Below are 12,092 nucleotides of genomic sequence, written 5' to 3' on the forward strand. Positions count from 1 at the left end.
CATAGTTAATGGCTTCTATCTCTAACATGGGATTAAGTTGAAAATATATATCTACTTTCTGCACCCATGAATGTGCAGTAAACTAGCCATCATTATTGGGAATGGACAACTTGCCCACTTTACGCTGCAGCTCTTGCTTAGGTCCTTGTCCCCTATCTCCTTTTGCCAATTCCTGTACTTCACTAGGCAAAACTCTGCTAAGGACATGGCTGGATGAAATTCATCATCTAATGTTTTGAACTCCCTCATATAGTTTGCAAAACTTTCACCATATCCTTGTTGTCCTACTTGTCCTCTTGGTTGTGCCTCTGAGAAATTAGGCATTATAGGTTTATGTGTTGTTCTACTAGCTGCCCTGGAGTTTTTGTTGGCGGGGATATTAGTGTTAGTTGCCTTTCCATGGTTGTCATTGTTACTGGCATTGTTCTGGTTGGCATTCTTGTTTTGCATCCTTATCACCCATGTTCCCTGTAGCCCTCTCAGTAAACAAATCTGCAGTAGGAATTTCCTCTTCAATCTACGACTGCTTTGGTAGATTATTTGCCATTCTTCTAGTATAATACCAGTGTAATATACAAGCTGGTAGGATTCACTGCTTTGATACCAGTGTAATATACCTGACCCAATTTTCTATACCAAAATTTTGTATTTTTTCACAGTTTTTCAAGAATGGTATTTCATCAAACAGTTTGTATGAAAATGCTTAGGGAAGTTTTCTGATTTGCAGACACTTGGAATCATTTAATCATGAATTAGGAAACATTTCAGCTTAATAGAACATTTTTCTTTACATTTGTAAATATATATATTGACTTTTGAAACCAAACAAGATCTCATTTACACGTTGATTGGAATTTTTTAAAGACCAATATTACAATGTGATGCTGAAATATCCACAGCAGACAGATGTTGAATGCTACCCTCTAACCTTTATTGGTAGCAGATGATAACCTTTTGAGTGCAGCTGCTACAAATCGCCCAGTTTTTTAAGTGCCGGGGATTGCAATATTTCCAATGTCCTTTCTCACTCTACCTAGAAGTTCTTCAATATCTGCGTCAGCATTCATGGGCCCACTCTAACCTCATGTCCCCTCCAAACAGTCACCTATCTCCTGAAAAGACCCACGATGCCCCAAGGAATAAGTGTGACCTGCATAAACCTCCAGACTAAATTCTCTATTCTTCTTCAAATCACTATACTTGGCTGCCTACAAGGGTTTATGTAAAGTGAATGTGTTGGCCAAGGACCTTTTTTAGACATGATCCATGTTGAACATGATGTAGTTTGGAGGACAAAGGAAGATCCAACTTGTAGACCATTATGCCCATCCACTTTAGTGTTGTAATACGTACATAGAATTTGGGGACTTACTTTTGATAGCGTATAAGATTGAGGGACATGTACATTTATGGTTGAAGACAACAAAATTATGGTGTGAACAATGAATGTGTGCTCAAAATAGTGTTGATCAACATGTTGTTTCATAAGGTTTTGAGTCAAGGCCAAGTTGTCCTTGAAAGTTCAAAGGAGATATTTGTGGGTGCTAAGAGTGGAATTGAGAACTTCTACATTGGAATTGCATGGCAAGTTGGAAGTGAGAGATGGTGGAGGTCGGCCATACACATCTTTGGGGTTAAACATCCTTACCTTAGCTTGGATGTGTTCTTTTAAGACATTAATGAAGCAACTTTTTAAAAAGAATCTTCAAGTCTTTGTGTTTGATTGGCTAGATGTTTGAACTATGTTTGGTACTCATGGACAAAACCAATTCACCATAGCATTGATTAATGCTCCAATGAAGTCATCGTAATTGCTAGGATTAAATCAGGTTAGTAAACCCATTCAAAACTCAGCCCAAGTTCTCCCAAATTCTTCTCGAATCATTGGAACCACTTTATGATGTCATGTTCCAATTTAATGAGCCTACAAATACCTTCTTTTTCATGGGGGTTTGATTTATTCCAAAGTATTGTTTGGCTCAATAAATATGGCTGGTGGGTTCATCTCCATCAAATTTGGGAAATTCCAAATTTGGTGTATGCTATTGCAGTCCCCTCAAAATGTATGCTCTAGCAGTCCCCTCAAAATGTTTCGTCCAGAAGTGTGATGTCTGCAACCAGAGATATGTCCAAAGGAGCTATGTTGACCTCTACGTTGTATTGGTAGTAAGGAAATATTGAGGGTTTGAAAGCTGAAGTTTCATTGTAGTTGGATATGAAGGATTTGGTGCTAGCTAAGTCTTAGGTATGGAGATTAGGATGGATAGAGCTAACAATTTTTTTTTTGTATTAGTCATAAGAAGTATAATAATTCTATTTTGTAGTAAGGATGTGGGATTCAAACTAGTTTGTGTTCCTATTCTTGTTGGGACAAAACTTTTAGTTTTGTGCCCTATGACAATAGATGGGATAAAGGACACGAGCCATGCCTCGTATATGAATGCAGTTGGTAGTCTTATATGTGCTATGGTTTGTACCAGATTAAACATTGACAAAATAGTGGGAATCCTAAGTACATATATATTGAATCTAACTAAGGAGCATTGGATTAGAGTGAAGAGAGTCTTCAAGTATCTCCAAGATACATTTTAGTGTTCAATTTGCTACTAGGGAGGCTCAAGCTTGAGCAAGATAGTGGATATACAAGGATTTGTTGATTTTGATTGGGGGGGATACTAGTGGGTATGTCTTTACCATATTCAATGGTACAATTAGCTGGATGAACATAATGGTTTGTGGTTGCTTGTTCGATTACAAAGCTAAAGTATATGGCATCTAGTCATTCATCTAAGGAAGCTATATTGCTCCAAAGATTGTGTTTAGATGGTGGGTTGAGTCAAGACATAGTGTGATAGAGTGCCATTAAGTTGGCAAAGAATTCTACCTTTCATTCATAGATAGAGTTCATTGGTGTGCAATATCACTTACTTTGTGACATGGTGGAAGACATGAGGGTTATGGTCAAGAAGGTGGTTACTTTTGTGATTATAGAGAAGTTTAGTGCTACAGATAGATGATCTGGATCAACCCCTAGCATTTAGTTCACTGCGTTGAGAACCCCTTATGATTCTTGGATAGTATGGTGATAAGTAGGAGATTGTTACAACTAATGGGCTAGGTGTTGTACAACTTGCAAGTCCTAGGTCTAGGCGATTTATTTAATTATTGTTTGCTATTATAAGTAAGGTGTCCATATGGAAAAGAGTGCCCTAATTAGATGAAATCTTGAGATTCCATTGTTGGCATTCTTCGCATTGTGTCATTGGTTTGATTATAGTTGTAAGAAGTCATTGAATATGTGGTTACTAAGTGGACCATGAGTAATGTCTTTGATTAGTTAAAGAGAATTGTTTGTAAGAGGTGATTAAGACATTAATGCACCCACATGGAGCTCTTGTGAGTTACATTGGAGCCCCTTGGTCATAGGGGCAACTAGTCAGTTGAGAATTTTCTATCTAACGTTGAAGGAGTTACTCTTGGAGGAAGGTTCATGGATTGGGATTGGACCATTTGGTCCAACGATTGGCTCATGGTTCTGGAACACTATGCATGGTTTCTTGGGTCTCCTTGAGCTATATATTGAGAGCTTGGAATTGAGATTGTATGTTCAGTTTTATGCAGTGTTGTGTTGTTGGAATTCATTGAAAATCAAAGTGTAACTAATTTTGAAGATTTAATACATTTGGGTATGCTCTTGGAGGCTAGTTTTTTGAGGGTATATTCCATTTATTCTGTCTTCAAGTGTGTCTCCTTCTCTTCTGTTCTTGTTTTCTTTCTAGTGTTATCACTTTGCTGAAATTACTATAAATCTGGTACGCTTGCATTGTTCCCCTTATTGGATTAGATAGGAAGTTGTCATATTTTAAAACTTTTTTTTTCAAATTTGCAGATTTGATCAAAGCAGCTACATTTTTTGTGGCTAAAAACTTAGAAAAAGGAGGCATTTTTCTTAGATTCATCTGTCACAAGACCTAGGGTTTCAAGACAATAAATTTTCTACAAGTTTTTGAGGAGGGAGAAGAAATCAAATTCAAGTCGTAAGATTGTTTTGTTATTTGTCAATGGTTGTTGGGGTTTCAAGTGTTTGAAAGGATTTAAAATGTTTGGAATGAGGAAGCTGTATCAGAGCCATTGAGGATGGTCTTTCACACATCACCCACCAAAGGACAATGCATCAGGGTCCATAATTGTCCGTCATTTGTCAAATAGTTGTGCAACTTTTTTTTTTTTTTTTCTGAAAACTTATCATATCTTTTCTTTTCGGTGACAAACATCCTCCGAATTCAATCCAGTGGTAGGGATATCCATGTCAATGTTCTGTAGCACTTTTATAACATATTAACTCATTTTCAAAATCATTTAAGCTCCCTCCTGAAATGATTTAACAAAGGAAGATTGATTCAATCATTTTCAATACACTCTCAGTCTCAGTAAATGCAATTACTAAGAACAATTAACTTAGGCTTAGGTGCTTTTTGCCCTCATCTTCCATGCAATTTAATGAATGTGATGTATATAGTTTTTCTCAAAAGGAAGTAGTTCTCTCTATGCAAAGTCTAATTATAAGCTCTGTGAATTTAATACTCGACAATGTTTTGTACATCTGAACTTAAGTTTTGGCTGCATTATTTACAGGATTTCTTAATTCCCTGGTTACAGAGGAATTTTATGTGCATTTACTCTCCATCCAAAAAAAATTCTTTGTCATTTATGCAGCTTTAACAATTTTACATATTGTTTAATATTTTCCTTTAGGAATCAATTATTTTCCATTCTGAAATATAAAGGATCTATCCTTAAGTGATCTGCAATCAAGTATGAGGTCGTGTTTACTACAATTAAAAATATGAAATGGAAGATTTCTTTTCCTGTTTGCACTTGAAGAGTTTACTTTGTAAGATGCAGTCTGTTTTTAGAATTACATATAGAAAATGATAAATTGTTTGATAGATTTTCTAAACTTATCATACGGTGGATTTGCAGATTGGAAATGATGCTTCACAATTTGTTGGCCCTATTGTTCTGGCCCTTCTTTTGGAGGTCGGTTCCTTCTCTTTGCTTTTTCTTTCCAAACATGTGAATACTCTTGCTGTGAGGTTAGAATCATGCAATTAAAAGGACAGCTGCCTAGATAAATTTAATCTTGTCCACATGTAGAGTAATAATGAGTTCCCTTATGTATCTGTCACAGAGCACTAAATGTATAGTACCTACATAAACTGTAATTTGGCAATAAAAAAGTATAGGTTCTTGTTAAAAGGTAATAGTAATTTACAAGTTAAAATTATGCTACTCAATTAATTCTTTTAGTTCTGAAAAGTGGACATGACAATGGATATTGGGCTATAGCTTTGTGCAATATGCTTTACAAAATAGTTTCAAAGATCATTGCATAAAGGCTAAAATTCTTGCTGCCTAAATTAATTTGGCCCACCGAGATAGCTTTCTTTTGAGTTGATAATTCTAGATTTCCTTTGTCTCCAATCGTAGAATCGGCCATGAGTAGTGATCAAAATGGGCATGTCCAAAGCCTTTAACTGTTGTGACAGAGATGTCTTCAATGCACAATGGCTACTTTTGGGTTTTGGGATAAGTATATGGCTGGATTCTAAGTTACATCACCAAGACCAACCTCTCAGTTACTCTAAATATTACGTAGGGTTCATTATTCACCCCAAGAAGAGGGCTAAGAAAGGGAGATCCACTTAGCTCGTACCTCTTCATCATAACAAGGGAACTCCCAGATAGACTAGTCAAGGAAAAGTGGCTAAGCAGAAAACTATATGGGCCTTAAGCTGTAGAGAATGACAACATATATATAAGTTTCCGATTTCAAAATCTTCTCTTCTCTAATCCTAAGGGAAAGGAAAGAATAATATAACTACTAGCAAACTACCAAGTGGCTGGAATACTTGGGCTTCTTACTGCAACATGAACTGAATAGAGCCATCTGGGATGAAATCCTCTCTAAAATAAGGGTGAAGCTTGCCAAGTTGTCTCACAGATGGCTGGCACCAGCAGGAACAGTAGAAATGATAAATATTCTTCACCAGGCTACTCTAGCATATCTGCTCTCAATCATCACACCACCCACTGATCTAGTAAAATAAAATGAATTTTTCCTCTGCAATTTTTTGTGGAGTGGAATTTATAGCACATTCCAATACCCTCCTATGGCTTGGGATGGGATAACCAAACCATAAAGACAACGGGGATGATTAATTGAAAGGGTGAACATTTTTGGTGTCAACTATTTTAAAAATAACATAAATACAACTCTCTTCTTTGCCAAATACAATCTCAGCAATTTAAGCACTAGTGCACGTTTGGATTGGAATACCCGTCTCTCTCTTTGATTACCAAACCATAGAGAGATTAATCTGGGAAAAATTGTAATTAATCACAAATCAGAGGTTTCAACAATTGTAATTTTTTATAATTAAATTGTTGCCAACAATTTTTGACCGGTTGTTTTTTTTGTAATCATGATAATATTTCAATAAAAATGCTGAAATTTTGGATTCTAACAATTTTTGATCGGTTGTTTCTGATTTTGGTTTCAACTACAAATGTTTTGTTTGGCTAGGTTTTTACATGCCATGACTGTACTTCCTGAAGGTTTCTAAATGTACTGCAAACACGAGGCTAATATACTCGGTTGCCATTCCTATACTCTATACATATATTTAATCCAGTACATTTGGTAACATACAGAGAAATTGACAAGCGGATCAATGATATTCTATGCTTGCTAAAGGTTTTTCAGTGTCGAAGTACAGAAAGATTTGTTTCTTTGGAGCTAGGAATATTACTTTCCATTATATGATTCCTATTATTGCCAGGGATTATTTCTAGGTTACATGTGGTTACTTCATAAATAAGGTAATATATAATCTATAATTTTCAATAAGAAATTAGTTGTGGTGGAGAGGACAATGAATGTATACATGATATTGAAGGATTGAATCTTTATATTGAAATACATTATAATATCATATCCCTAGGTACATAACAACATGATTGTTCATTTGTCATATCTATTATAGATATGATCAAAATATCACTTCCTTTATACAAAGTTGAAAATGCTCGACCCACAAAAGAAAATATCTTGACAAACAATAAGATACAGATATTTTGAAGTTTTTTGGGATATTATCTGGAAAAAATTGGGATCCCAAAAAACAAAGAAGTTTTAATACATTCAAAGCCATGCTCATAACATATAGAGTGAGAGAATGAAATTAAATGAGAGTTGACATGATGAATATTGAAATATGAATTTTCCTCAATTTTGAGAGCTTTGGTTATGATGTGCGCTGCATGGTGTATTACTACATAGTTCAACTTAAAAGTTCAAAATTTCAAAATCAATTACTCACAACAAACTACAAATATCAAGCTACAAAGTAGCACAAAACGGTAGAGCCAATAAGGGTCGCTTCTATGAAGTATGATCTAGTATTGACTGTGGGCTGCAGTTGTTTTTGCAGTGGATGATGCATAATGAAGTGATGTTAGATCATGCAGCTTTGTTATGTGGACAAGGCAAATAGATTAGATTGTCTTATGCTAGTCTTGATGTGATCATACACAATATAAATTGGATTGGGTGTACTGATGCAGTTTAGTCATGCACTGAGTTATTCTAAGATTAATTGGTAAATAATACAATACAAGGGCTCTCATTCTTCCACTCTCGTGTAAAGCCAGTACAATGGGATCTATTGATGTTTATTGATATTCAATCTTCATGCTATGGTTCAATGCAAAGTTCAAAAACTTGGACTCGCCACGGACTCGGCAAACCAAAAATTTGGACTCGGACTTAGACTTGTGAAAGACTCGTGAAAGACTCGGCAAAAAAACAAACCGTAGTTTTACAAAAAAACATAAAGAAATTAATGCATTTAGAGAACATAAGAGCCATAATTGAAACATTACACATGTCATATGATCAGCAAATGCGCAATATTTGAAATTTCATCATTCATACTCATAGTTTCAAACTTTCAACTCTAAAATGTATAATACCAAGATTTCTTCAATGCTAATTATGTTGTTATATGGAGCCTAATCAGACTCGAAGGTTAAATTTTCCCTCCTTCCATCAGCGCAGTTTCCCCCTATATTTTTTGACGGGGGTTTGGGGGCAGCACCCCCTAGTTGGGGTCAAGGGGCATCGCCCCTTGACGGGGTCAAGTGGCAGCGCCCCTTGCACATTCCCTGCCACGAGGCCAAAAATACTTTATTATTTTATAAAGGTGTCGGGTGTTATTTTTCTATTGGCCCACGTCCAATTAGGGTTACCCCTTAACCCCAAAAAAAGTCAAAAAGGGGGGGAGTTACGCCAAATGAAGGCAAAAAAAACTCAAAAAAACTCATTTTTAAAGCTTGCCTGATGGTTTTTCTGGATCGCGTGAGTACATCTGAAAGAATCGCGAGTCCGTGCAAAAGACTCGCACGAGTCCTTGCAAAAGACTCGCGAGTCTTTCAAATGGACTCGCCAGGATTCACCTCACGAGTCCTTGGCGAGTCGACTTGTGGCTCCCACGGACTCGCGAGTCCGTGGCGAGTCCACGAGTTTTTAAACTATGGTTCAATGTTGTAAATAAATAGATAGGAGAAACATCAAGGCATCATGTTCTCATGAAGACAAAACACACCATTATTTTCATATCCTAAACCGTTGCTTACAACAAAGATTTGGTTTCAGTAGAGCTCAAAACATTCAATATTACCACCATCATAATATCTTTCCCAAGAGATGTACATGGCATAATGCCACAAGTTGACACCAAGACAAAACTTGATAGATCAACTTTTTTTTTGAAACAAGACACAATAACATGCTGCACTTGCACAATAACATGCACAAAAGTGTTGTGTGAACACAACAACACAAGGGCACTAGCTAAATGAAAGACATCACCGTTGCAACAAACAAGGTGGCACTAGTGGAAGACTTACCAATTGTGGGACAAATCCACCGTAATGAACTTACAAGAGGAGAAAACTATTAGAATATTTAATTACTATTTCAATGGTCATTAGTGTTAATTTTATTAATCGGATTAAATAATGAACAACAGAAATCAGAATGCAATGAAGAACAAACACAAATCACACACAAATACCTTGGGAAAACCTCCCTCTCGAAGGAAAAACCCAGCAACAATAAATGCAGATTTGATTAGATCATGCACAATAGCTTAATACATCTTCACCCAGCTAGGGCACAACTCATAACTTATCTGATATATGTCAATCTGCCTTGAAGATCAGACCACAACCATTGAGAATGGAGTATGCTGTCCCAGAATGAAGTTCATTCAGACAAGAACTAGTTCGCAAAGTTCGCTTGACTAAAGACTCAGTTTGTTATGTATATTCGGCAGTCCTTAGGTATATTTGTCAGTCCACAAGCAGATTCGAAACCTCTACATGGCTCGCCTAATCAGAGGAGATAATTCGCTAATCTCTGCTGGAGAAATTCGCTGCTAATCAGAGATAGTTTGCTGATGATCAGAAGCAGAGAAACGGGACTCACCCAGACTCGCCCAGACTCGGTGAGTCCGAGTACGAGTCATGCTCGCCCAGTCCTAGGGGCTCGGACTCAGACTCGTCCGAGTCTGGCGAGTTTGGCTCAAACTTGCCAAACTCGGCGAGTCCTGAGCCCCAAACTCGGCTACTGCCTAGCTTAAGTAAAATGACAAAAAAAAAACATTTTAAAAAGATTTTTTAAAATGAATGGTCTCGTCTTTGTTCACTACAACCTCCGCCTGAGAATGAGAAAAATTAGGGTTACAACATGTCAGCCAATAGAAAAATAACACCTGACGCCTTTATTAAATAATAAGTTTTTTTGGCTGCCCCTTGACCCCGCAAGGGGTGATGCCCCTTGACCTCACCTTGGGGGCGCTGCCCCCAAACCCTCGTCGAAAAATATGGGGGGAAACTGCGTCGATAGAAGTAGGGAAAATTTAACCTCTGAGTCTGACACTGATTGGATCGACCAAGTAGATATAGAGGCTGAGACTGTAGCAATGGCAGAGGAGGAGCAGAGAGCACGAGCACAGACAAGAGATTCAGAGGTAGATAGTGACATGGATGTTCTTGATGTTGGTGAGCATGGCATGGTGTCACGAGGAGCGGCCGTGGCTGTCCAATCATCCAAGACCTACCTTAGACGCCTTCGCAGGGGGCCGGGGCCGGAGGGTGCTGCCGTGCAGGCTTCTCTGAGCCATAGGCTTGTAGTTGTATTTACCTTTGGTATTTGTATGAAACATTTGATGATGATCATATGATGACATGTATTTTTTATTCCATGAGTTTTGTAATATTGTATACATTTGACAATATTTATATATCTATGTTTGTTATTTTCTTCAGCTACAATTTGCGTTTATGCTTATGTGATTGATGTATACTTGTGTATGTAATCAAATGAGCCGAGTTTGATGATGTTATTGTGTCTTTAAGGTGTATTCAATAAAGGGTGTCTGAAACAAGGTTTAAATCTTTAAAAATCTCTAAATTTCTTGAGTTTTTCACTTTCCCGAGTCCAGCCAAGTCTGGAGCCGAGTCTGACGCCGAGTTGGCCTTGTCGAGTCCGAGTCCCATTTCTTTGATCAAAAGTGATCCACCAAAGGTCTTATGCTTGATGTAGAAGTTCGCTGAATGAGTTGACAACCTTAAGAATGATTTGCCTTGTATATTGATTGATTAATTATGCCATGCAAATGACTTGTTTATATACTTGACTTGTGGTGTCAAGTCTCAAGTCGGCCTGCCTTGTTAATTTAATAATAATATTATGTATATCGTCGAAACAGGTCTTGACCTATTAAGACGTTATTGCTTGATTGCCTTGACCACACACTACATGAGTTTGGGCCCAGCCCAATTACATAATCGCTCAAATACATATTTGATTTTACTGCCCAAATTGGGCCTACCCTATCTACAAGTTACATTATACATAGGTCTTGTCCTATCCATAGCAAGATATGATTACAAGTTACATGTATTTGATCCCAGCCCTAAGTTACATCATTTGCCTTCACATTACATGTGTTTGGGCCCAGCCCTAAGTGGTTCGGATTGCATGAAATAATACATAGGAATTTTAATTGTCATTGGCAACATTAAAATCTAATAGTCAGGTATCCGAGCTGGCTACAATTTTCAACAATTAGAGTATTTTTTGCTTTATTTAGTTTTCTATTTTTGGCTTCTATTTTTTAGAAGCGGTTGTTTCTTTTTTAGAAACATCACCGTTTGTAATCGCCTATTTAAACGGCTTTATAGTTGAATAAAGTTATCTGATTATTTGAGCAATAATTTTTCATAGTATCAGAGCGGGTCGATGGGATTTTTTAAAGTTTGGCGAATTTTTTAATAAAAGTTCGTGGAGGCGCTACTTGGAACTTAGTTCCAGTAATTTTTTTTAGTCAATTTTTTTTATGAAAAAAATTGTTGAGGTTTTTCATGGGTTTTCAGCTCCAAGATTTGCAGCTCAACGTGTATGTAGGGTTTGGAGTTTTGAAGGTTTTTTTAGAGGTACGAGGGTTTGGATTTCGTGATTTTCGTGAGGTAATTTAGTGTTTTTCACACGGATTTTTTTCGTGTCTGGAAAATTTTTCAGTTCTCTCGTGGCTGATTGCAAAACCCATGTGATCCTTTTGGTGTCTTTGCCTACACGATTTTTACTGTGGATGGCAGCGGTTTCCGTGGTAGAATTTTTGGTGGAAATTTTTTTTGAGCCACGACATTTGCCAAGCGTTTTCTGCGCCTATAGTCGCTATTTTGGGCAGTTTTTTTTCCACGATTCTTGGTATTAGACGTGCGATTTAATTACGTCCGAGGTGTGTTTTTTTTTCCGACCCGCGTCAAATTATTTTAGGTGCGATTTTTGCATGCGTTTGGGTATTTTCGTGGCGATGGGATTCTTTTTTATAATCGTGATTTTTATAGTCTCCAAATTTTTTTTACAATCGCAATTTGGGTGTTTTTGCCGACTGTTTATTGGGTTGTGTTGAAGGCTCGAGTTTTGCATTTCCATGACAAGGGTTTTTGAATTCACGTTTTTG

At 37.1% G+C, this 12,092-nt stretch overlaps 1 protein-coding gene across 1 annotated transcript in view; it reads left to right on the top strand.

Annotated features, from left to right (window-relative positions):
- The window catches only part of LOC131044009 (ABC transporter C family member 2), a 179,415-nt gene that overhangs the window by 87,963 nt on the left and 79,360 nt on the right, over positions 1-12,092 (top strand). Inside the window, exon 8 of the mRNA XM_057977273.2 lies at positions 4,984-5,040. Coding sequence (XP_057833256.2) covers positions 4,984-5,040 — 57 coding nt within the window. The remainder of the gene's footprint in view (positions 1-4,983; positions 5,041-12,092) is intronic.

This window comes from Cryptomeria japonica, chromosome 11 (genome assembly GCF_030272615.1).
Source record: "Cryptomeria japonica chromosome 11, Sugi_1.0, whole genome shotgun sequence".
NCBI classification, from domain to species: domain Eukaryota; kingdom Viridiplantae; phylum Streptophyta; class Pinopsida; order Cupressales; family Cupressaceae; genus Cryptomeria; species Cryptomeria japonica.